The following is a 26,591-nucleotide window of genomic DNA, read 5'->3' on the forward strand; positions in this document are numbered from 1 at the left end:
GCCTGGGGAAAGGACAAAACCTGTGTTGGATTGAGTATTAGACCTGTGACTTGGTCTAATACTGGGGAAATGGGGAACACAGCGTGCACACACACACACACAGCGTGTGTGTGTGTGTGTGTGTGTGTGTGTGTGTGTGTGTGTGTACGTGCGTTGTGTGTGTGGGGGGGGGTTCTGTTTTTTTTTGTTCAGACCACAACCTAGAAAACATTCAGAGGAGGAAGTTCCAAGAAAGCTAGAATTGCTTCATCTGTTCCTCAAAACGGAGATCCACCAATCACAGGCAAATAAGTGCAGGAACAGGAAGTGTGTAAGAGATCAGGAGAGAAACATCCCACACACACACACAAACACACACACAACTGTCACAAAGGCTGATACTTGTCACAGTGTCAAGTGGACATGAAGTGTGTGGACGCTATGTATGTGTGAACCCCTCAGTGGACGCCGTGCTTTACACAAAGTGGATGTAGCCTACTTTCTGTGTGAGGATGAGTGACTCGTTGGAGAGAACCACAGATGGACCCCTGCCTTGTTCTGAAGCCAAACAAGAGGGGGAGAAGGAGAGCGTGGGAGGTGAAGCTGAGCTGTGCTGGGAGGATGGGGGTCTAGCCATGGAGCTGCAGAGAGGGATGGAGACCATGCGGCTCAGTGGACAGCTGACTGATGTGACTCTGATCGTTCAGGGCGAAGACTTCTCCTGCCACAGAGCTGTACTCGCTGCCGCCAGCAACTACTTCAGGTACAAATAAACACTGACTGTTAATTTGAGTCTGTATGAGAAACTGTTGAGATATACTGTACAAACCTCTCAAACCATTTCTTAATCACTTCAAAATCACACAAAAGTTATCAAACTTCATCAAATGCTATTCTGATGTAATGAAAAATACATCAAAAAGACAGTTTCGAAGAATGACATTCTATCAAAGTCAGAGTGAGTGACAAAGGCCAACGTTTCAAAAAGGCTGTTATGTTCCTTTTAACTGCATACACTATGTGGTTGCAGGGCGATGTTTTGCAGTGGCCTGAAGGAGACTCATGAGGAGCACGTGGAGATAAAGGGGTTGGACAGAGAGACCATGAGGTCCCTCCTGGACTACACCTACACCAGCCAAGCCCTCATCACTCACACCAACGTACAAAGAATATTGGAGGCTGCCAGTCAGTTCCAGGTGAAATACAGTTATTGTAACTAAAATGTATGCCACAAATTCTAAGAGTACTTTTGGTTTAGTCTTTTACAATTATAGTCAACATCCCTGAGTCATGCACTCATAGTGTTCATTATTGTGCTTGATAAATACATTGTTAATACACAAACAAATTCATATCCGATAATAATCGATGCAATGGAATAGTTTCAAAACATTTCTTACGACCCTCCTCACGATCGCTGAGGCAAGGTGGTGCATGCATGGTCTAAAGCTCCACCTTGGGCGTGTGTGAAACTCCAATTTTGCTAGTGATATAATGATGTCCGGAGAGGCGGAGACGGGGAAAACAAAAGCTCTTCTCTCCTTAAACAACAAAGTGGAAGCGGGAGCAGGTGGACCACCCTCTGTGACCATGTTGAGATGGCATATTTTGAGCATGCAGTCATTACAGGACATTACAGGAGGCATCTCTGTATGTCATTTATGTACAAGAGACATCTGTGCTATCTTGACATATTAACTTAATAATCACATGCTCATTCTCGGTTAGCATCTTTTTTAAACCAGCTATTAATTCGGATGGCTGCAATGGATGGCCCCAAAATGAATAAGAACTGAGAGAAACAAAGAAAGACATTCTAACATCATGAGAAGTATTTGATCTTTTCTATCAGCAATACTATGTAGGCTTCTTATTTTAAATAAATGCATATGCATCTATATTTCTCTCCCTATCTCCCTCTCTCCTATTATTAATAGAAATAATTAAAAATTAAGTGCTTGAAAAAAAATGTATCTGCCATTTCTGAACGCGTTTTTGGTGCCTCCCAACACAGCAAATTTGCTAGTGCCACCAATGCCATAGATCAGTGGTTCTCAACCTGTGGGTCTGGACCCCAAGGGGGGTCCCCAAATGATTTTGGGGGTCCCCAGATGATTTGGTTAATGTGCAAGTGTGCAACATTGTTTTCTCACTCAACAGTAAACAAACCAACATACAGTATACAGGGTATCTGCACATTTATAAAGTGGCCATTTAAATAATAGAAATAATGTTTTATACCTCTAAAAAATAAAAAGACACCATTACTGCATCAAAAGTAACTATATAACTATAACTATGCTATAAAATGGTCAAACATTGGCCAAATTGTCAAATATTACCTAAGACAGAGGCAAAACAAGAGAAAATAGACGATCTTCACAATACTTATCTGTGAGAAACTAAATGTAATGCCTCCTACAATTCCAAGTGCTTGTCAGGGTGGGGGGTCCCCAGTTCAAATATGATTCTTTTTGGGGTCGCGGCCTGAAAAGCTTGAGAACCACTGCCATAGATGGCTATAATCTGGACCAGATTATTATTATTTTTTTTAGATGAGTGAATTTTGATGGATTTACATGGCAAGCAGTGTACACACGTACACGTTACAAACCCGCCTATTACAGTAGGTAAAACTACTACTAGTCTTAATAGGGAAATGCTGCAGTGAGGGACTGCGTCACACTTTAGACCTGGTCAGAGCTGGTCTAGGCGCAACTGTTTTATGACTTTTCTCACCTTTCCTAATGTTACAATGTGCCACCAATGCATCTGACTACACCTAATTTTTAAGACCAATACGCCAATGGGGGCACAGATGAGTGCAATTACAGTACATTTGATAATTACTGTATAACGTCGACCCCCACGTTATATTATCATTGACAACTGCATCAGTTGGAAACTAACAGTGACACTTGCACTGCGTTTTTGAACTGCTATCTTACACTGGGTGTAAGATAGCTAACTCTAAGGAACCACTTTTAGTTCCGTTTCCCCACAATGTGTTCATTGCATCATTGTATAGAATAGCTATATTTTGGTAGACATTAGGTTTTAGGTCTGGTGTAGAATTAATTCATCTAAGAAGTCTTTTGGAAATAAAAAGAGCCAAGGCTAGAATACCATTTTAAGGACCATTATAGTTATTATGAAGATACATCGGCCTATTCATAAATTGAAGGAACCACCTTTTGAGATGATCCTGCTCCTGTCACTTTAAATACATTTCCCTAATATTCCACATAGCTGTGACAGTTAGTGACATGTTGATAGACTGCACAGTAAAATCCAGAGTGTTAACATTGAAAGTGTAAAAATCAACCCAATTTCTAAACAGAGATGTGCTGCGACACTGAGAGCTCAAACAGGGAAGTGAAAGTTGCCCAGTTGTTGTTTACTTCTAGGACACATTTTCAAATTAACTTAACAGCTGGTCAACATAACAGGTGGTAGGGTGTGGGTGTGCGTGTGGGTGTGTGTGTGTGTGTGTGTGTGTGTGTGTGTGTGTGTGTGTGTGTGTGTGTGTGTGTGTGTGTGTGTGTGTGTGTGTGTGTGTGTGTGTGTGTGTGTGTGTGTGTGTGTGTGTGTGTGTGTGTGTGTGTGCGCGCGCGCGTGCGTGCGTGCGTGCGTGCGTGCCGTGCGTGTGTGTGCATGCCTGTTTTAGTGAGCAACCCTTTTGTTTTGTCATGATGATAAATAATAAAAGCTCCTGCTGCTAGATAATAATACCACCGATGCGTGCACACACACACACACACACACACACACACACACACACACACACACACACACACATACACACACACACACACACACACACACACACACACACACACACACACACACACACACACACACACACACACACACACACACACACACACACACACACACACACACACACACACAAATCCAACGTTACAACGTTACAACCTCATAAACCATTTTCTTCCTTCTCCCTTCCAGTTCCTACGTGTGGTGGAGGCGTGTGCCGGCTTTCTCACCAAGTCCCTCCAACCAGAGAGCTGTATCTGGGTTTTGCGTCTGGCTGACAGACATTCCCTGCCTGCTTTGAGAGCCAGGGCTCAGGAATACATTGTCAAAGAGTTCTTCAAGGTCATCCAGCATGATGACTTTGCAGAGTTACCAGGGGACGCTCTGGAGTTCGTCCTGCGGCGTGACGACCTGAACGCAACACGTGAAGAGTTTGTCTTTGAGGCACTGATGCGCTGGGTGAGAGCGCGGGAGAATGAACGCTACCCTTCACTGGCCAGGCTGCTTTCATATGTGCGATTACCACTGCTGAGGCCAATATACTTCTTGGAAAAAGTGGAGTCGGATGAGCTGATTCGCCGCTGCAGTGAGGCATTTCCTCTGTTACAGGAGGCCCGCACTTATCACCTGTCTGGCAGGGAGGTATGCATGTTTACCTCAAAGCCCATAACATCTGCTCTTAGCTTGTATCTAGGCTGGACAAGAACTACAGTACAGCCTAAGGTATAAGTATAGGAAGTACAGGACTACAAGAAGTTCCGGTAAGCTGATAGCCCTGTACTGCCTGTACTTCTGGTTAGACACATTCAGCAGTGGTTCTTTTCTCTCCTTATTTTCTCTCCTTACATCCATTTTATGAAATGGATATAACATTGGGAACGAGCTTAGCTTAATCTATGGTCAGTCTTATTTAATGATAGTCTTCTGCACTTCCATACACCTAAATTATATTCATAGTAGAGTGACTGTACCACTTCCCAAAATGAACCGATTTTCAAGCTACTGTAGTATACATTAAGCTTTATATATGTGTATGGTACGTAGGTGGTCTCAGAGCGAACCAAACCCCGTGTGCAGCACTTCCTGTCAGAGGTATTCATGATCATCGGTGGATGCACTAAGGATGAACGCTTCATCTCCACTGTGACCTGTCTGGACCCTCTGCGACGTAGTCGGCTAGAGGTCGCCCGGTTGCCAATGACAGAGATGGAAGACGAATGCCAAAACAGGAAATGGGTGGAATTTGCTTGCATCACGTTCCGCAATGAAGTATACATATCTGGTACGCATACATATAAAAGCTTGTTAAAAGTTCTATATACTTCGTCATACGACGAGTAGCGGAAGTAACAAATCTACAAGATCACAAGGCATCGCATCACAACGTGTTGCGAGCTTGCAGATTTTCGGCAATAATGACATGCCCAAAATAGAGCCTCATGGTTAAAGTGTTTATAGTGGTTAGGGTGAGAGGCCTAACAGTATTCTATCCTATATTAAAATTGGCATAAGGGAGGACTGGCCAGCCGGCCGGCGGGCGGACCACGTTGTGTGTGAGGGCCGCGTAGCTGCCCGAACCTGTAGTATATTTGCCTTTAGTTCAAATAAGTGAACCAAAAAATTGAATGGGGTTTTGTTTTGGTGTTTTATGTCGAAGTTTTAGTTTAGATTATTACATGTTTTTCCCATACATTTCTACTTCTTACACACAACGTTTTGTGTGTCAGCTCAACATAAATAAAGAGAATGGGACTTTTTAATTCTTTTTTTTTTTTTTACTGCGATAGTCGTTGTGGTTTTCCAACTGAGGAACTGAATAGCAGCATAGGCCTAACTGTTTCCTGCCTTGTTTGGCCAAAGGTTGAAAAACTGCTGTTAGAGCTGTTAGTTATTTTTCACACCTTCTTTCTTCAGACAGAGGACCTTGTAGCTAAACGTACAGAACAACACAAACATAGTAGTCCTTTACTGACAGGGTGTTCCATCTCTGAATATTTTAAGTGAAAGCATCTTAGCATAGTAAAATGGTGTAAAAATGGCTTAAAAAATGGTTTAAAAAATGTCTTTGATGCTTTTGTGTCTGTAGGAGGTAAAGAGACACAGCATGAGGTTTGGAAGTATAATGGTGCTCTTGATAGATGGATCCAGATAGAATCTCTGATGACCGGGCGATGGAGACATAAGATGGCAGTCCATGGAGGGAAGGTGTACACACTTGGAGGATTTGATGGGGTACAAAGACTCACTAGTGTAGAGGCCTATGAACCCTTTCACAATCGCTGGACACAGGTAAACATCATACATTTAAAACTATATTTGTTTATATATTGCCATTGACACTGCTTGACTGAGTACACAAACAAGGCAGCTTTGTTTTCACAATATCCAGTCCTCATTGGCCATTCAGCCATTCAGACAGAAACAACATGTTTCTTAACTTCCCCTAAATGAGTAATATCACACCAAGACTTTGTCATAGGGAGGCCATGCAACATCTTGTAACTAAAATGACCTATTTCTGTTTCAGTGGGGACCATCAACATCTAAATATGTGTAATACTTAGATTATTAATAACATTTTTCTCCCACAGAGTGTATAGACTTGTCATTATGGACATGCTGTATACCCTAAACCTTATTGTCATGTCTGTATTCATTGCAGGAGGCACCCCTTTTGCTAGGTGTGAGCTCTTTTGCTGCAGCCAGCTTTGATAGCTGGATCTATGTGATTGGTGGTGGGCCCAATGGGAAGCTGGCCACTGATAGGGTTCAATGCTGGAAGCCTGGTACAGAGAATTGGGAGCTACGAGCAGCCATTCCTATCGAGGCAAAATGCACCAATGCGGTTACATTCAAGGACCACATCTATATTGTTGGTGAGTGGCCTTAAATGGCAACTTTGCTGATTTTAACCTGAATGCTAGCATTCTACTGTGAGGAGGACATGTGAATATCTGACAAAATCTTATCTCTGTGTACATTTGGGGGGTAGAGTGGGGCCACTCAAAGTGAAAGTGGTGTGTCTACAGAAAGCAAAAGAGTGACGTTTGTCTACTCAAAGCAAAAGAGTGTGATTCATCTCAAGCCTAGAGCAGTGGTTCTCAAAGTGGGTCCAGGGACCCTCAGGGTTCCTTCAGGGGGTCCCAAATGGACCATTACAGGTCTGTAACTCTGAGATGGTACAAAAGTGGAACCACATGGACCCGTAAGGGGGTCCTTGAAATTAAAAAGCATGTGACCTATAGGGATCTGGGGGTATGTCCTGACTGGGTAGAAGGCTGGCTACTCTGTGGGATTATAACAGAGAATTTCTTCCTATGCCTATATAGCTCAAAGTAAGAGTGATGCGTGTTTGGGTGCACCTTAATCGACTGTAAGTAATAGCCAGATATCATTTAAGAATGAGTGATTTAGGAGAAGAATGCATTGATAGTGAAGCAGGTGGATACAGGGATTAAGTGCAGCTGCAGCTGGTCATGGCTGAAATTTGAAGTTGAAATTGAGGTCAAACGACAAGAGCATACATTTCCTCCATGGGATATAAAGTCATACAAAGTGGTTCTCTCTCACAAAGACATCATAAACTATGTAAACAAGTGCTGCCATGTTTTGCAAGCACATTGCAAAATGCACAGGAAGAAAGTCCATTATGTCATAATGACACCATGTAGCCAGCAGCCCACTACTCTGAGAGACGGGACATACTGTACCCCCAGACCCCCCCTAGTGGCTCTGTCTTTCTCCTGCTCAGCTTTTTCATCCCCAACCAGTTTGCATGCCTGTAAAGTATTCTGCTGTACATTTGCATCAGACAACGGTCTGCAGGTATACTTTGTGTCATGTGTGCATCATGTATGTGTATGAATTTACACGTTGCTCGACTTATTTCTTCCAGTGTGTGCACAAGTGCATTTATGAACACATGTATAATATGTGCACATTTGGAACACACTCGGAGTAACTGTGTAGGCTACAGTGCAGTATGTGGCCCTCAGTCTCACTATACTGACCTTTTCAGGTGGGGCCATGCACGCCATGTACTGCTACTCTCCGCTGTCAGACTCCTGGACCCTGGTGACCAGGCTGGGTGAGAGGGCAAGCTGCGCCATCGCTGCCTGTAACAACAAACTCTTCATTACTGGTGGTCGTGATGACAAGAACCAGGTCATCTCCACCGTGATGTGCTGGGATCCTACCACAAACGCGCTGACAGAGGAGTGTGTGTTACCATTAGGGGTCTCACATCATGGCAGCGTGACACTCATGAAGTCCTACACACACATACGCAGAATAGCCCCTTCTAACACCTCAGCATGACATACATAGGCTTGAATAGTTGTCTGTATACCATGTAAAGGACATGCATGTGAAATGATAGAGGAGACAAGAAGTTTGAGGGAAAATTATTTTTCATGTGCTGTGTAAATAGTTTCACTTGGGGTGTGGGGTTGATTGTGTATCTAAAGCAATCCATGATCTATCAATATCATCAATATATTTAAAATTGTTGTATATCACAGAAGTGATTAGCTGATGAATTAAAGGATTCCAAAGTAATAATCCTATATGAAATGCAAATCACATCTTAGCTTATAAGGGTCATTCTGCAACCTTATTTTTCGGTTTCTTTTTTGCACAATTGTTTTCACTTTGATAATTTAATACATTTTGTATACAGTATACATAATTTGCATACAGTTTATAGGACAGATGTTTGTGCAAATAAGTGTATAATTACAGTCGTCAGAAGATAAAACAGAATACAGAAAAAACAAGTGAAACTGGAACACTATCAAATTGAAGCTGATAAATTATATTTATCAGTAAATTATCTGATTGGATAAAATTGGTATCTGAAAATTCATTAAGAGCTGGACAGATGGGTAAACCCGTTACTGAACAAATACTATATCCTATAGAGTAAGTCCATCATAGTAATCATTGCTATATAGTCTATAGCAATGATAACTACTGGAATACAGAATTTTAAGTATTTTTCAGTTTCAGTTTTTTCAGTATCAGTTTCAATTTCAGTTTTATTTATTAGCAAATAAAGTTCAAAAACATAAGAAATTTTGTTTTACAAAAACATCACTTACATGTCATTTAATTGTAAAATAAAACGTTATTTTACTTTTTGCATGCTTTCTGATGGCTTGTATTAGGCAATTCTAAATTATGCAAAACATAAACATCTTTGCCATTGATGGACAGTGACTCTTTATTTGAACGGTTTCATAATACAACAATTTTAAAAACAAAACTATGTTGACAAGGAATTTGGTATTTTATAATGGTAATTACATCCAATGTGAACCATCAATGGTATGGTAACTTACTTACTATTTGGGCATGCCTGACACGTAACTCCATATATGGGCATAAAAGGGACAAAGACAGACAGATACAGAAATCTCCATAGGTCTATTCTTGTGAGCTTGTAGATAAAAGAACAATTCATACAATACGATACCTATTTTGACCACATTCTGTTGCTGGTTTCAGACAAACAGATTATTCTAATAATTGCTTTTATTCTGAAATGTCAGCCACCCTTTCGGCCACCCTGTCGGAGGAGCGGCATTGATGCCATTGACTGCTCACTGCTGTCTCTGTTGACGAAAGTATTGTATCTGGTCGGTGCTCAATTTAATCTCCATTTGAGGAATTCTAAAGTCCAAGTATTTGAATCCAGAAAGCCACGCCTGTGTTTACCTGAGTAGATAACGACCTCACTGAGATTCCTTACTAGTAGCCCGGGTATGTGTTAGTTAAAAGAAATACACCTTTTTAACGCTCAGCCCATTGGGAAGAAGTGGACAATCCTGTTTTACTGCAACAAAGCAGCACCTGTTCTCTTACCTGGCTGCCGAGAGAGTGAAAGTAACCGTAGACTCTCCTGTGTAATGGCTGCTACCTGTCTTTTCTTCGTCTATTTCGTCGTTGTATCGTTTGCCTCTTGTCAAAGTAAGTATTATGATCAATCGAGTTGGTCTACTTTACATAACTTTTAGGCTGGAGAAAAACAACGACTTAATTCAGATAGAAGTGCGCACCTAACGCGGTTATGCTTACGTTATAGAAACAGGGAGTCAGGAATGTAGACAATAAATGGCAATTGAACAACAAGCAACAAGCTTTATGTAGAAAGAAAGAATGTCTGTCAAGCGATTTACGAGTTAATAATTAAACCTAAAGTTGGCTCAGTTTGAGTTACTAGTTTTCGGTGCATAATACAGATACGTAGCTCTGGTCCATAGCGTTAGAAGGAGTTCTCCTTAACGCTATGGTACTTTCCATTCTTTTCCCTCGCACCGCGGTAGCGCAGCCTCTCGTCTGTAGTAAAAATAAAAAATACACTTTTGCTACTCACCAAAACAAAGACGGTTTTATGGAGCTGAAAGCCTGCTCTACTTAGTGGGAACACTCGGACCCCCCCACCTCACGTCTAAAATACACCTTTTGGCCAGAAAAGAAAATATTTCAACGGAAGGAAGAATCTGGTCAATAGGAAAATTCCATTGACCATATCTGTAGAGGGCACTGTGGAGTAACCAAAACATTTTTTCCTTCGGGTGAAATATTTTCTTTTTTCTTAAAAAGTATATTTTAGACGTGAGGTGGGGGGCTCAGAGTGTTCCCACTTAGTAGAGTAGGCTTTCAACTCCATAAAACCGTCTTTGTTTTGGTGAGTAGCACCATTTTTACTACAGACGAGAGGCTGCGCTACCGCGGTGCGAGGGGAAAGAATCGAAAGTACCATCGTTAACGAGAACTTCTACTAACGCTATGGACCAGAGCTAACTGATACCTATAAAATGAAGGCACTGCACTGTTGTTGATTGATAGTATAAAATGCTCTTCCCTTCCACACTGATTAGCAGTTAAAATTGCTGTAGGCCTATGTGATTTTTGTTTTGTTAAACTTGTGTTAAAAAGCTCTATATTCTGATACTGTTGGCTAGTAATTAATGATTGCTGTCGTGTTTGTTCGGTAACAGGGGTCTCTGTCTCTCCAGCTCTTTAGTAAACAGGAGTGAGAAGTCATGCAGGATATATAGGATAAACTAGTGAAATTTGAAGTGATGACAAAGAAATGAGCGGAACTGGATTACTTAAACACTAGGCTAGTATGGCTGTACAATTTAAGCTGATAAATGGATACTCTCTCCTGAAATTGGCAACCCACCTGAAAATATTATTTCAATAATAAGTGTTTTAATAGGATATAATAGTATTTTTTTGTTTATGAGTTGGGGAGACTAGAACCCTTACTGAGCCAAGACTCTGCAATGATAGGTTTATTACACACACATACACACACACACACACACACACACACACACACACACACACACACACACACACACACACACACACACACACACACACACACACACACACACACACACACAGTTTGGTTTAAGTTTTAAAAAATATCATTGATTGATTATTACATTTTTGTGTCCTTCACACAAAGTGCCCAACCCTGGTTAAACCCTGGTTAAAACAATTAGCTTTTGTAAAAAGGTTAAAGCTCTCTATATTTCTGATAGTATCATTGCTATATAGAGTGTTTTGTTCAGTATCATGGGCCCCCGACGCTCGGGTGGCGCAGTGGCAAAGTCCCTGACCACCAAAACGGAGGTTGTGGGTTAGAATCCACTGTGGGGCGTCGGGCGTCTATGTGAACACAATTGGCCAGTGTTCGGGGGAGGGTGATCGTTGTCATTGCATGTATGTACTCTTACGGGCTGGGGCGGCACCTGTCAGCGGGGAGTGTTGGGGCGGGAGGAGTAGGACGAAGGCTCTACATCCTCCCGGTGGGGGCCCCTCACTGGAAGGTGAGTCAGTAGGATACAACAGCAGTGACAACACAGAAATGTGTGTGGGGAGGAATCAATTGGCATAATGACTAATTTGGGGAGAAAAGAGGGTAAAAATAATTGGCTACTCTAAATTAAAAAATAACATGGGCCCCTGGGCCCTGTCTCTTTAGTACCGGTAAACATACATTTTCAGGTGAGTTGCCAATTTCATTCAATCAGGAGGAGAGAGTACTTTCTTTCTGAGCTGTGCAGAGGAGAGCACTTTTCTAGTTTCTTTGTGTCATCGCTTCTCCCTTGTTTATCCCCTGTATGAGTTCTCTCTGGTTCTCTCTGATTGGGTAAAATTGGTGTCCCGGCCTGAAAATGCATTTTCTGTTTACTAAAGCGCTGGAGAGAAAGGGAGACCCCTGTTACTGAACACATATACTCTATGGCAATGATTGCCATCAAAATATAGAGCTATTTAACATTTATTTTAACAAAAGAAAATAATTACTGCTCCTTTAAATGCAGAGAACGAATTTCGGTTTTGAAATAATATCCAAAATGAACGTACTCTCTTTCTGTCCACAGTGGCAGAGAAAGGCCCAAATTATGGAGGCAGGGGTTCGCAGATAATCTTGAAGCCCACCTTCAATGGACCACCTGAGAACATTCTTTGGAAACACAATGGCAGCAAGGTCATGGAGTTTGATGGCAGTGAGGAAAGGGTATATAGCACCTACAACGAAAGGGTCGTACTAGATTGGCACACAGCAGAGCTGACTTTGAAAAACCTCCGTCATGAAGACAGTGGACACTATGAATTAGAAGTAACGGTCAAGAAAATGTTGCATACTTTGCATCATAATGTGGAGGTCATTGGTAAGTTTTCGTTTTTATCTCAGAGAAAGGAACAAATATTAACAAGCTCTTCGCAGAATGCAGCAAGCCCAAATTCAGGACAGATCAAGTTGAATGTTTACCGAAAAAGTTACCTAGCCGCCCACTTAAAATTGTGAATTAAAGGTTTTGACAGCGTGGGAAAGAGGAAGTGATGTAGTGAGACTACCCAGAAAAGAAATGAAGCACAATAATATAGCGTGAGAAAAATGATCTTCCTTATTGAACTTGCGCCAAACAGGCTTCATAGCTGATGGCCGCATGAGGTCGGTGCAGCAGTAATTTTTTGTGTCCATGTGTACCTGTCCTTGTGACCTGTCCATGAGAGATGTTATCTATAAATTGGGGTCTTACACATTGAGTATGTTTCCAGTACACTATACTATGAATGGCAAACGTCTGTAGGTCTGCAGCACTCAGACGATGAGCTGGACTCTCTCATGTACGTGTCTGTTCCCTTGAAATAACACAATGTATTGTAAGCACCTGCTGTCCTTGCCAGAAACACTGTAAAACACTGTAACTAAGTGCCACTCCCATTAAAGGGGCATGAAATCCTAGGCTTATTTTGTAGTTTCACAGTTCAGGTTAAAAACTACAGCAGATTCAAAACATTGCAGGCTAGAAAGGAACACAGCTGCTGGAGCTGATCAAATTAATAATGGGTGTGTTAGATTTAGGTGTGCCAATGTGCAAGCAAGCATATTAGACATTAGTCAACCGTATTGTCAATGCACATTGACACCTAAATCTAAACACACCCATTATTTTGATAAGCTGCAACTGTGTTGCTTAAATCAGTGTACTATAATGACATTCTTAGGGTAGGGTACAGTCACACATACAGTATGCATCTTCGTTGCAACTTTTTTGCACCTTATGTCTAACTAACCTCATGTACATACCTGCTGCTATGTGGACCTACCAATGCGTTATGTCTAACCTCCTGCCGCCAACTTGTGTTTTTTTTTAATGGCGAGTGGATCATGTACTGTAGAACTGGCAAATTTGCTGTATTCAAATGTTATTTTCCAGATTCAGATACACGTGGGATAAATTCTTCATAACAGTATCAGACAAAAAAACAACAACACTGAGTAACCCTACGAATCCCCCCATTTGAGAAAGACCAAGCCTGGCCCAGGCTCAGGTCTCCTTTCTCAACAGAGATACTTGGGCATAAACATATATATTGTAAAGGTCCGTGTGGGCCAATATTTATGCTCTCAGAGATAAATTAGCTCAGAGGATTTTACTGTATGTCATTTGTTGAGCTGAATGGTTTGGCATTTGTAGATGAGGTGGACATGCCTTCCATATCCTGTGTGATGAATGACACATCTGAAGTCCACGCATCCCTGGTGTGCTCTGCGGAGCCCCGAGGTCCTCCATCTCTAATGAAACTTGAATGGAAGTTGCCTGGAGAGTCACGTTCTGGCCCAGAGTTACCAATACATGTTGGAAGAGAAGATGATACTGTCTACACGTGTGAGGTAATCAACCCTGTTAGTGAAAAGACAGCCACGTTCTCTGCAAAGGATTGCTTCCAAGGTAAGACACTTATTCGTCTCTTGCAGCAATTTAGACTGGTTAATATTAATTTACAACAATGTAATGGTTAATTAATAAGCTAAAAGTGACTAACTAACTATGCTGTCATCAGGGCAAAGGTGAACGCCTCTGACAGTAAAGTGGAAACGGGTTACACTCAAATCAGTCAGATTTAATTGATAATTTACAGTAAAGGAAACATGCTCTTAACCATTACCTTGTTCTTGATCACAAACTGATGTTTGTGCAAAGAAGCCTTCCGTTAACTATCTACTAATTTAATGGTGTGTAGATGCAGAATTGGGTCTGTAGGTGGGATTAACAGTATTTAAATTATCTTCTTTAGACTTTTATTAGAGAAATCGAAAAAGATTTCCAAAATAGTCTAGGGACAAAGAATAGCTGTAATGTACGTGGGTCTGTAAACCGTGCTGCTATATGTGACAATGTTATTTATGGTGTTTATATGCAGGTGAAAGCTCTTTGCCATGGATTATCCCATTGATCTGCATATTAGTAATTCTTATAATTGTCCTCGTGGTTGTGGCCATCCTGTACTACTGCAAACACAAGCAAGGTACAGTTGAAACGGTTGCCTGTTTAAAAATATTGTTATTGCCAATATAATTACAAAAGCTTTAATTTCATTTGTCAACATATACAATATGTATATTTTAATTGTTATGATTGCTAGGGTAGAATACTGTCCTTTTTTTCTCTCTTTTTCTTTTTTACAGAACTAGGGTATTTATGGGACATCTGTATCTTTTGTATAGAATTATTTCATGCTCAAGTAGATTGAGATCTCCTTCCATAATCACCGTTAATAGAAATCTTTAAAATAAAACTAACCTTTTTAGCATTGCTTTGCATTGCATTTATTGCTTTTAATTTCTTACATAGTAAATTGTATTTTGATGTATTTTTTATCATCCTCTCTTTTAAAATGTCCTTCTTTAATATATTTCTTTCTTGGAAGCGCATTGCGTTGCAACTGATGTATAAAATGTGATTGATCACTAATTTGCATTTTCTCCCCCCGACCTCCCCCCACCCCCCCCCCCATGGCTCCTGCCTGGATGCTACAGGGACTGAGAAAACAAACACAAATGATGTGGAGAGCCAGCCATCAGAAGGTATTTAGCTTTTCTTCTTTAATATATCAACTACATGTGCTTAAATTCAGTTTTTGAAGTTGTGTTTTGGATCTCTATCTACTGTACAGAGAGTGATTGGAAAGCTGAAAGTGCTGAGTGAGGGATTGAAGTGTTAAATAGATCACAAAAAATACTTGAACCCAGATTATATGCAAAGCCATGTAGCATAGAAAAAGGAAAACGGCTCACTCTAGCTCTGGACGTCACGTCACGCAAGTAAAGAAAAAAAAAGTACTGTACTCATTGTTGATAGACTTCAATAGCTCCATTTGGAAATAATTTATCACTCTAGCAATGATTACCAAGAAGTTGCTGTCTCCGCCAGGCCGTATGGCCGAAGGCTGGAGAGTGGAGACCTGTCCGTCCACGTGTGTGGGTCTGTGACAGTGTGTCTGTGAACAGCTAATTTCTGGCAACGTTTGACCGATTTGCGTGAAACTTTGCACACACTTTCCCAGTAGGCCAGAAGTTATTTAACTTGGATTGGCACTTGATTCTTTCTCTTAGCTGTACTGTATCACTCCTGTGATTCTCACTGCTGTTGCTGCTGTGACACCGAAGTTTATCTTATCTTAAAAGGAGTGTCAGGAGATTTGCAGAGAGTGGCATTGCTAAATGAAACCTCAAAATAAGGTTTTGCATGCAAGTTTTATTGTTATAGTTACACCCGTTTTTGGTTGGAATTATTTAACTTTGCCAGCCATGGCTGTGCAGGGCACGGAGCAGATAAGATAAAAATAAACAATGAATTTTATCCTTTATAAGCGGATGGAAAATAGACAACATAGAAAACAATGGGCCTCATTCACAAAGCTCTTCTGGAATTTCTACTATATTTTAGTGTAGGTTTGTTCCAAAGTAAAAAAAACAATTTTGGATTCATGAAAGGGAGTGTACTGCACAGCCTTGATTTGTGCGCATCTCAGGTGTATCAGATGATGAATTCCACTTGTTCATAAATCAGCTGCACATTCATGTGTGCATCATTTGCATTGTTCCACGCCCTGTTTAGCACCAACTTCACCGTGGTGAGCACTCCATAGTACAACAGCGTCACTTGTCAAAAAAGAACATATCGACAAGATTACAACGCTTCGCATCACAACGCCTTGACAGCTTGTAGAACTGTTTATTTGCCAAGCGAGTTCTTCGCACGGTGGATCAGCTGAACATAAGTGAATGAGACGTCTAACGTCACAGGACTAAATACGAGGGTAATAAAGCATGGTAGGATATTATATAAGCCTATTCTACAGAACAATTGCTCACCTTTGCTGACTTAAAAAAATATAATTATGCTGCAATCCAGGACACACTGGAACGCAGTATGCAATAGTTTATTAATATAATAATTAATAATGTTTTATATTGATCACTGAGGGGAAATGCTTTGAATTAACATCTCTTATCCTACATTGGGAATGGAGTAGGGCTGCAACTATCGATTATCTTCTTAGTGATTATTCAGATTTTCGATTAATAAAATATTGGAGAAGGGCTTTAAAAAATATATACTTAAATTGTTTGTTGTTTTATATATCAGCAAGTCGATTAAACACTTGTGAAAATAGCTTATCTACAATGCAACGCATTGTGAGCTTGTTGATCTCGTATTTTCACTATTTTAGATTTAGTTTTGCAAATGTATTCAACTTTTCGCCTATAATGACAGGGCCAAAATAGGGAGCAATTATTAATCGATTATTTAATTTAGTTCATTATCGATTATTGTTTTGTTTTTTTAATAATCGATTAAATAGATTGATTAGCTATTGCACACCTAGAAAGGACACAGATTTAATCCAGACTGCATCTTCATCAGATAGTAAGACTATTATTTGGCGTTCATGTGATCAACCAGTTTTGTAATTGTTATTAGAAGTTATCTACCGCGATATAGGAGGTGTGTCTGCACCATTAAGACATATTGTAATCAAATTGTGGTCTCACTTGTAGAAACTGCAAACACACTGATGGACATATAATAATGATGTTCAGCTCTGAATGCATCAATTGAAAAATAAGCAAAAATCTGAATTTGAATTTGCCTCACTAAAGTAGTTTATTTTGCGCCCTGTAGTTGAACCACGTAAGCCCTATACTTCATTGACTGGGGTCTCCCAGGGGTCTAAACCAAATCTCTTCACCGAAAACAGGCGATCTAAAAGCTCAATGCATTACGAACTTATAGATTGCCTATTTATTTCGGAATGTTTGCCTATTATGACATGCCCAGAATAGGGACAGACTCTAGGGTCCATGTGGTTAAAACAAGAATGAGTTGAACCTAAGCCACAGTGTCCTGGTTGTGTGCAGAAATGAAAGAAATGGCAACATTCAGAAGTGTGTGTGTGTGCGCGTGTGTGTGTGTGTGTGTGTGTGTGTGTGTGTGTGTGTGTGTGTGTGTGTGTGTGTGTGCGTGCGTGCGTGCGTGCGTGCGTGCGTGCGTGCGTGCGTGCGTGCGTGCGTGCGTGCGTGCGTGCGTGCGTGCGTGCGTGCGTGCGTGCGTGCGTGCGTGCGTGCCAGAGGGTATGTTATTCTTTGTTTCTATGCCGCTTACTTGGGAAATGGATACTTACAGTAGTACATAATTATGTATTAGCTTCATAATTTGACTGGACATCTTTGGACATAATGCCTCTTATTGGAACATGTTGCTTAAAAAATACAACCCACTGTCACTCAGAGTAAGGCTTACAACATTATGGACTGTGATTAATGAATAATTTCCAGCTATGAAATGTTAATGTAGAGAGAATAATCGCACATCCACTGTTACTTATTTCAGGTGCGTTGGATAGTAGATAATCTGAATCAAACAAGAAGTCCCGCACAACTACTATTTCAGCTATGAAATGTTGAAATGTATTGGGTGAAGACTGATTCTAAGTGATTTAACGGATTGCTTGGTGAATACTTTTTATGATACATATTTCTCTTGATTCTCATTTCAGGAAAGAAGTCAACTAAACAGGAGAAAAGGCAACCCCTTAGCCGACATAGCCGCGATGCCACCCTTCCCAGCAATCAGCCATTGGCCCGTCTGGCCCCAAGTGGTAAGAACCTAAACTGAAATCACAAAGAAGTTACCAGTACAGACCCACTCATAGTCAAACTAACCAGAAATAGAGTTGCACGTTTTGAAGGGGAAAATCGAATCGTTAGCAAATCAGAGGATGAAAATTTTGAAAAAATTGAATTGACTCTGCATTTATTTACATTGTTACTGTTCATTCTGTTAATCAGGGTCAGAGGAGAAGACAGACAAAGACCAGGAGAAAGAACCTCTGCTCAGTGAAACCCCTAAAGGTTTGGCATGCAAATTTCATCATGACAATGTTTGTCTACTATAAAAGAAACTATAAAAGATGCAGCTGTTTCAGTCTGCTAGTAATACATGTTCTTTGATTACAGGCCATGTGTTAGATAAGGTAAAGATGTATGAACAGGCGACTGAAAAGGCACAGTCTCCTACTAAACAACTCGACCTGACTCGACCTGAAGACATCAAAAGTGAACCTGAAGAAGCTGCAGGCCCAGACCAGGGCTCAGTAAAACGTACAGAGACAAATCAGACAGAAACAGAGTCACAGGTTTTTGAAGGGACAAATCAACCAGTTAGTAAATCAGAAGATCCTAGCTTTGACCCTAACCCTGATTTGAACCATAAGCAACCTGAACCAAGTCAGTCCCAGGAAGAATCAAACACTCCAGAGCCCAGTAAGGATCAGGATGACACTGTAGAGCCTGTTCACGCAAGCCAGCATGAAAGCGACTCAACAGAACAGACTCCTGCACAGGCTGTACAGATGAAGGCAGATGATGAGGAGACGCAACCATCACATAGTACACCAGAAGGTATGTGACGTTATAGAAGAGTCAATACATTTCCATTACTTGTGGTCACATATTACAGTAGTCTTTTGAGATAATATTATATATTTTTTTTGTATGTAGAGAGTAAGTGACTGTGAATGAAGCACAGATCATAACTATGTTGGCGCTTTTGAGGTGCTTTGTTTTAGCTTTTAAATTGATGCCAATAAAATACTCTACAGTATCTCTCTATCTACATTACAACTAGGCTGAATCATTTGCGTGTCAATCACAAGCATATTTTTTTCCTTCTTCTTTTCACTTTACAGATAACGTAGGGTTGGGGAATGAACAGATGCCAGTGTTGCTCAATGAAACCCCTAAAGGTTTGGCATGCAAGTGTTATGACATTTTTTTAACTCTTAAATATACATCTGTTTGAGTGTACTGGTAATAAATGTTCTGGTGGCTATTTCAGAGAAAGAGGAGCAGACTTCTACGGAAGAAAATCACACTGAAAAGAAAACCCTATTTCCCGATGGGACTCAACCTGAAGACATCGATAGTGAACCTAAAGAAGATGCAGGCATAGACCAGGGCACAGTAAAACCTACAGAGACAACTGAACCGGAAACAGAGTCACAAGTTTTTGAAGGGACAAATCAACCAGTTAGTAAATCAGAAGATCCCAGCTGTGACCCTAACCCTGATGTGAACCATAAGCAACCTGAAACAAGTGAGTCTCAAGAAGAATCAAACACTCCAGAGCCCAGTAAGGATCATGATGACACAGTAGAGCCTGTTCATGCAAGCCAGCATGAAGGCGACTCAACAGAACAGACCCCTGCACAAACTGTACAGATGAAGGCAGATGATGAGGAGACGCAACCACCACATAGTACACCAGAAGGTATGTGATGTTACAGAAGAGTCAAAACATTTCCATTACTCATGGTCACATATTTACAGTAGTGTTTTTGAGATTACGTTTTTACAATATTAGTAGAGAGTGAGTGAATGTGTCAGGGATAATGAGCGGTGAGCTGGTCCTTGTTTAGAAATGAACCCTGACTGGGTGATTAAACTCTGACTCGAAGCAGAGGGGTCTTTATCACCCTGAAGGGGTTTATTTCTCAACACTGACCGGCTCACCGTTAATTATCCCACTTTTTACACAGCAACTTAGTAAAGAAATTAATAAATTGACACAAAATGTAACAGCAAAACGATTTAATTGATTCTAAAATGATTTGCTTATGGTAAAGAAAGTCCATTAGATTATGGCAGGTGCTTCAAGCGCAACATGGTCGGCTCACAAATCTCCGTTAGGAAGTTCAAAAACATTCTTTAGTGTACTGTTTAGCTGTAAAATGACATTGTGTGTTTGTTTACATGGCTGCCATGTTGAATACGACGAAAACTAAGCACCGCAGATTGATTGATTGATTGATTGATTGATTGGTTGATTGATTGATTGATTGATTGATTCATTCTGGTGCGCACTCTGGCCATACTAGCTATGGTATGTTGTTCATAGCGGCCTGCTATTAATAAATAACAGACAGCTGAATGCAGTGATTGACCAGTCAGAAACTAACTTTCAACCAAGCTGTGTCATAAAAGACAGATCACAACCAGGCTGAATCATTAGTGTGGTTTGGCATGCACGTTTTATAATGACTATTTTAAAACTATGAAAGGTGGGACTGTTGGGTCTACTGGTAATAAATGTTCTTTCATTACAGGCCATGTGACAGATGAGGCACAGTCTCCTACTGAGCAAAATCACACTACAAAGAAAGCCCTATTTCCCGATGGGACTCAACCTGAAGACTTCGATAGTGAACCTAAAGAAGACGCAGGCCTAGACCAAGGGGGCACAGTAAAACCTACAGAGACAACTGAACCAGAAACAGAGTCACAAGCATTTGAAGTGACAAATCAACCAGTTGGTAAATCAGAAGATCCCAGCTGTGACCCTAACCCTGATGTGAACCATAAGCAACCTGAACCAAGTCAATCCCAGGAAGAATCAAACACTCCAGAGCCCAGTAAGGATCATGATGACACAGTAGAGCCTGTTCATGCAAGCCAGCATGAAAGCGACTCAACAGGACAGACCCCTGCACAGACTGTACAGATGAAGGCAGATGATGAGGAGACGCAACCATCACACTGTACACCAGAAGGTATGGGATGTTACAGAAGAGTCAAAACATATCCATTACTCGTGGTCACATAATTACATTAGTGTTTTGAGATTACATTTTTACAATAGTGACTGAATGTGCAAGAGATAATGAGCGGTGAGCTGGTCCTTGTTTAGAAATAAACCCTGACTGGGTGATTAGACTGACTCGAAGCAGAGGAGTCTTTATCAACCTGAAGGGGTTAATTTCTCACTGACTGGCTCACCGTTAATTAAATTATCCCACTTATTACATGGCAACTTAATAAATAAATGGACACAAAATGTGACAACAAAACGATTTAATTGATTTTAAAATGATTTGCTTATGGATGCTTATGGAAAATAGTCCATTAGATTATGCCACATCTCCGATAGGAAGTGTTGATCACATATGAATCCTTATTCTGTTACTACTTGCCTCAAATGTTTTAAAAAACATTCTTTAGTGTACTGTTTAGTTGTAAAATGACATTGCATGTTTGTTTACATGGCTGCCATGTTGAATACGGCAAAAACCAAGCACCGCTGATTGATTGATTGATTCAGGTGCGCACTCTCTGGCCATAGCAACAGTCTGGTCTTCATAGCAGCAGTCTGCTATTAAGAAATAACCGACAGCTGAATGCTGCAATTGTCGTGTAATAAAGGACAGACCACGATTCACAAAGCGGGCTGAATCATTAGGGTGGTTTGGCATGCAAGTTTTATTATGACAATATACTTATACTATGAAATGTGCAACTGTTTAAAGTCTACTGGTAATAAATATTCTTTCATTACAGGCCATGTGACAGATGAGGCACAGTCTCCTACCGAGCAAAATCACACTACAAAGAAAGCCCTATTTCCGGATGTGACTCAACCTGAAGACATTGATAGTGAACCTAAAGAAGATGCAGGCCTAGAGAGTCTACACGTTTTTGAAGGGACAAATCAACCAGTTAGTAAATCAGAAGATCCCAGCTGTGACCCTAACCCTGATGTGAACCATAAGCAACCTGAACCAAGTGAGCCCCAAGAAGAAGCAAACACTCCAGAGCCAAGTAAGGATCAAGATGACACAGTAGAGCCTGTTCATGCAAGCCGGCATGAAAGAGATTCAATGGGTTTTGAAGAAACAAATGCATCAGACATAGTTATTGAATCGGATGAACCTATTAAGGAGTCAAATCAGCCTCCTTCCTCCCTTAACCATTCGGATGAAATCACGCCACATCCTTACCACGAAATCCAGGACAATTACAAGTTGGATGAGTCAGAAGGTTCACAGACAGACCTCTACACAGCAGGGCCCCAAGAACATGAGGCCCAGCCTGGACAAAGTAGAGAGGAACCTTGCAACGAGAAGATGATTGGCGATAACGAGGAGGGAGAAGTCTCTCAAAGTTCTTGTAGTAATCGTCCTGGGCAAGGAGGAGATATGGAGGCTCATGGGGATAGTGACACAGGGGTAGAAACGGAGGATGAGAAGGACCTTAGTCAGAATGTTGATGAACAGGTGAACACTCACAGTGTCTCAGCAGATGTGGAAAATGTAAATGTAAATGTGGCATGCGTGGGTCATGACCAGGAGAAAGAAGAGCGATGCGATGAAGCAGATAATGAAGATCAAATAGAGAAAACAGAACAGGAGGCGAAAGAAAAGGAAATTGGACAGGGTAGTGATGTAAAGGGAGAGAGTGGTGGACATGGAGAGTCACCAGATTTTGAAGGAAATAATCAACCAGACTCTGTTAGTAAATCGTTGGATCCCAATTGTGAGTTAAAATCTCCTCCACAGGGGCCAACTATACCTGAACAGCCTGGTCAGAATCCCCAGCAACCTGAACCAGAGTCAAAAATGACCCAGGAAGAACTGAACATTCCAGCGTCCAGTATGGTTCAGGATGACACAAGTCATGAGAAGAACTGTGTTCAAGGTGTTGATACACAGGTGAACACACGCGGCCTCTCACCAAAAACGGAAGATGGCAATATTGCGGGTGACCAAGCGAAAGTACAGATATGTGACAAAGTAGCAGAAGGATCAAATAGAGAAAAGGAGGCCAAAGAGAAGGAAATGGAAGTGGGTCATAACAAGGGAGAGAATGATAAACATGGGGAGGAACAACACAACCTAACAGACAGTCAAGAGGAAGATTAGGATCAAAAGTGCGGTCTTCACATCAGGATGGAAAAGTGGATAGGATCAAAATCACCCTGGTGTGCATATACTGTACAGGTAGGTGAGCCTAGTTTAGGTGACTATATCTAGCTGGAAACAATAATAGCAGAGACACAGGTAGAAGAACAAGAAGTAGAAGTACTAGAAGAAAAAAAAGTAGTATAAACAATCTTGAATAAAGATTCATGTAAAATGAAATGCAAACAGTGCCTGATGTACTGTATGAGTACTGTATACCGTATGAAAGAATAAAACAAAAGCACTGGATTTGATATGGGCACAGCGTGATACATTAACTCTATTGAGTTAAAATAATAAAATATTGGCATGGTGCCTATTGCCTATGATATCGAAGTTCTGACATGAACACCAAATGCATCCATTTAGCCATTTGAGTTTGCCAATAATAAAACGATTTTAATATGCTTTTTGAAGATCAATATTATTTGAAATAATTATTTTACTGCAATTCCTGGCACTAAGAATTTGAATGTCTCCAAAGCATTTGATACAGTAATCATGATTTGATACAGCAATCATGATTTGTTTTTTATAGTGTGTTTTTGAACAATGTTTTTTGAACAATAGTTAATAGCCTAGCTAGTGGTAACTGATAGCATGGCATATCTCAGGGTTTAGTTATGTTATTTTGTTTTATTTACATTAACAATCTTGCACTTTTATCTTTCTGTAGTTTTTTATTTGATGATCCAAACCTAATCTTCTCATAAAGATTTCAGTTCACTGGTGGTTGTTGCATTATCTGATGATAATGGTTTGTAAACGTATATAATTTTAATCTCTTGTAAATGAGAAATAGATTTATAATGATAACAGAATGTCTTACTGTTGCAACATCTGTCAACATTCATACACTAAATATATTGAATCGATTTACAAATGAATAAGCTTGTGTTCAAATGTTTTGCAATAAAGTGACTAAATTAATACTTGCCAGAAAAAAAATGTTTTGACTGCAACAAAAAAAAAATGGAAAGATTGTAAATAAGTTGGTAAGTCGATGCTATTTGATGTTATTGGAAATACTGGAAGAAACTGCAAGAGCCTTTCAGTGTCAGTAGGGGGAAGTGTTTCATAGCATTTCTGACGATTTCTTTTCTTTTTCTTTTTTTACATCTGACAAAAGACAAGAGTTAAACACTGGCATGCTATCTTTCATTGAAGGACGCCCTTAGCTCTCAAGACTAGCTCAATAAATACATATTTAAATCATATTTTAGAGCTTTGTTTTTATGGGAATGTTATCCAAATTGTTATATTAAATCAATCGAACGCACATGGATTTAGAATTCAGTCATTTAGAAAACAAATTATGGACATAATTATCTCTATTTTATTACAACTGATTGTGGGCTGAGTGTGGGTGTATGTATCTATTATTGTAGTCAAATAATTGGCTTTGGTTTCAATGAAACGTGATGGGAGGTGGCCATGGTAACCTCAGTGACCTCAATGAACACTGGCACTCTATTTTATCAGCCCAGGGGATGGTTACATCACATCCTGTGCAATAGGTGCAGAATTGAATTCAGCTCTTACAATTAAGACATAATTGGAGATAAATTCAACAACACAGCTGAACCAATAAAGCAGTTCTCAAAACGACTGAGGTGGTTAATGATGATTTTAAGGAAAACAAAAACAGAGGGGCCGGGATTCGGGAACAGGTTCATCACCAGCCGGAAGACAAGTTGGAGTAGATTTCTGAGAGCACTGGTATAGGCCATGTGAAAAAGTCACGCATGATTAGTTTAACCCCTGAGTCACAGAAAAGTCTGTGATCTGCTACCAACTGACCTGTGGGTTCAGAGCACAAGTGGAGAATGAACCCTATCGTATTTCTGTGGTTGCAGCAAATACCATGGGAATATTAGAATATTGAATTATTTGGGGGGTTGGGGGAGCAGGGCGCTGACTCCCCAGATGAGGGTCACAATGCGGTCCCACTGAGACGTTGTTGACGTGTTGCTGGCAGCAGGGGAGCTCAGATCTTAGCGCTGATATTTTGTCCTCAGCACTCCTTCGCTTCTCGGTGTTCCCTCCTTTTGCATCCCTCTGGTACCAATGCTACAGTGAATAGGGATTTCTACCGTTTCCAGTGTTTTTAAAACCCTGACAATAGCATGGTAGACCACACGGCACAGGGAGCCATAACTCCTTTTTAAGATTGGTTGTTTCCTGCTCCTCATCATATGGTTATGTCTCGCTGGAGTGTAATGTTCTCTCAGACAGAGGCCCAATTATAGTTTTATTCTCAGATTGTCTAGGTTCGCTTTGGCCCCTGCTGCAACTGAGAGAAAAAGAGTGGGGGAGAAAGAGAGAGGAGAATGGGCTGCCCTCCAGAATAGCCTTTTATACCAGGTTGATTAGCATGCTGGGTTGTTTAAATTGCCTCCTGGCGGGCTGACGTGGAATCGAACAATATCCTCTGGCTTAAGAGACTGGCCCCATAGCTTCTCATTTATTTTTATGCGAGGTTAAGATAGAGCCTTGGCGCTGCTTCCACAGAGGAGCCCGGGCCCAAGGAGGCCAGATGCGGGTGGGTCAGGAGAAATCAATATAATTTCTATAAAAGCGTGTGCATGAATGGCTCTTTCTGTGCTATACATAGTTTACTGTGACAGTGCAACCTGGGCGCCCAAGGTAATTGTGTGGATAAATCATTAAGCATTGTAGACATGACATAGAATCTTTGCTATTACTGTCAGGAAACTCTTATTAGTGATTTGTCTCTAGACACAGTTTCTGACCAGGATACCAGGAGTGAGGGAAACATTAGAGGGAAATGTTTGCGATCACATTCTAAATGGTAAATAAAATGGTAAATGGTGCATTTACAGTATATAGCGCTTTTATCCAAAGCGCTTTACATTGACTGTGCCATTAACCCATTCACACACACATTCATACACCGATGGCGGAGGAAACCAGGCACCAACCTACTCTTCGGGAGCCATTAGGGGTTCAGCGTCTTGCTCAAGGACACTTCGACACTAACTCTAGGGGAGCGCCCCAGCCCGGGATCGAACTGGGAACCTGGCTTGCGGTTTTCCAGTTCACTCTACCCGGCCACTCGACCCCTGAGCCACTGCCACCCCCTAATTCTATTGACCAGCGATGCCTTCCAGGATACTGAGGTTTATGACTGTTTTGATTCAACTCAATCTGTGGTCATCATGATGATGCTGTACAAGATGGCCAAATGCAGACATGTTTTGATACCC

At 40.8% G+C, this 26,591-nt stretch overlaps 2 protein-coding genes across 5 annotated transcripts; both read left to right on the forward strand.

The window, feature by feature from the left end:
* The first annotated feature begins 402 nt into the window (after nt 1–402).
* On the forward strand, nt 403–8,955 carry klhl6 (kelch-like family member 6). Its single transcript, XM_084084405.1, has 7 exons — nt 403–742; nt 1,010–1,175; nt 3,949–4,398; nt 4,801–5,038; nt 5,843–6,045; nt 6,419–6,632; nt 7,775–8,955. The coding sequence occupies exons 1-7, from the start codon at nt 492–494 to the stop codon at nt 8,071–8,073; spliced, it is 1,821 nt and encodes a 606-aa protein (XP_083940531.1). The 5' UTR covers nt 403–491; the 3' UTR covers nt 8,074–8,955.
* A 428-nt stretch (nt 8,956–9,383) lies between these two features.
* On the forward strand, nt 9,384–24,290 carry LOC311065267 (uncharacterized protein). 4 transcript variants are annotated; one of them, XM_084085521.1, is made up of 12 exons: nt 9,384–9,723; nt 12,159–12,449; nt 13,764–14,018; nt 14,491–14,600; nt 15,115–15,154; nt 18,130–18,231; nt 18,422–18,484; nt 18,590–19,033; nt 19,321–19,377; nt 19,470–19,901; nt 20,737–21,180; nt 21,965–24,290. In XM_084085521.1, exons 1-12 carry the CDS (start codon nt 9,663–9,665, stop codon nt 23,323–23,325), a joined length of 3,660 nt encoding a protein of 1,219 aa, XP_083941647.1. In that variant the 5' UTR covers nt 9,384–9,662; the 3' UTR covers nt 23,326–24,290. The 4 variants fall into 4 exon arrangements, with proteins under 4 accessions (XP_083941647.1, XP_083941646.1, XP_083941648.1 ...); XM_084085520.1 differs by having other exon boundaries at nt 14,491–14,595; nt 15,107–15,154; XM_084085522.1 differs by lacking the exon at nt 19,470–19,901 and having other exon boundaries at nt 14,491–14,595; nt 15,107–15,154.
* Nucleotides 24,291–26,591: the final 2,301 nt, after the last annotated feature.

The sequence above is a fragment of the Gymnoscopelus microlampas genome (assembly GCF_963454915.1).
Source record: "Gymnoscopelus microlampas genome assembly, chromosome: 17".
Lineage (NCBI taxonomy): Eukaryota > Metazoa > Chordata > Actinopteri > Myctophiformes > Myctophidae > Gymnoscopelus > Gymnoscopelus microlampas.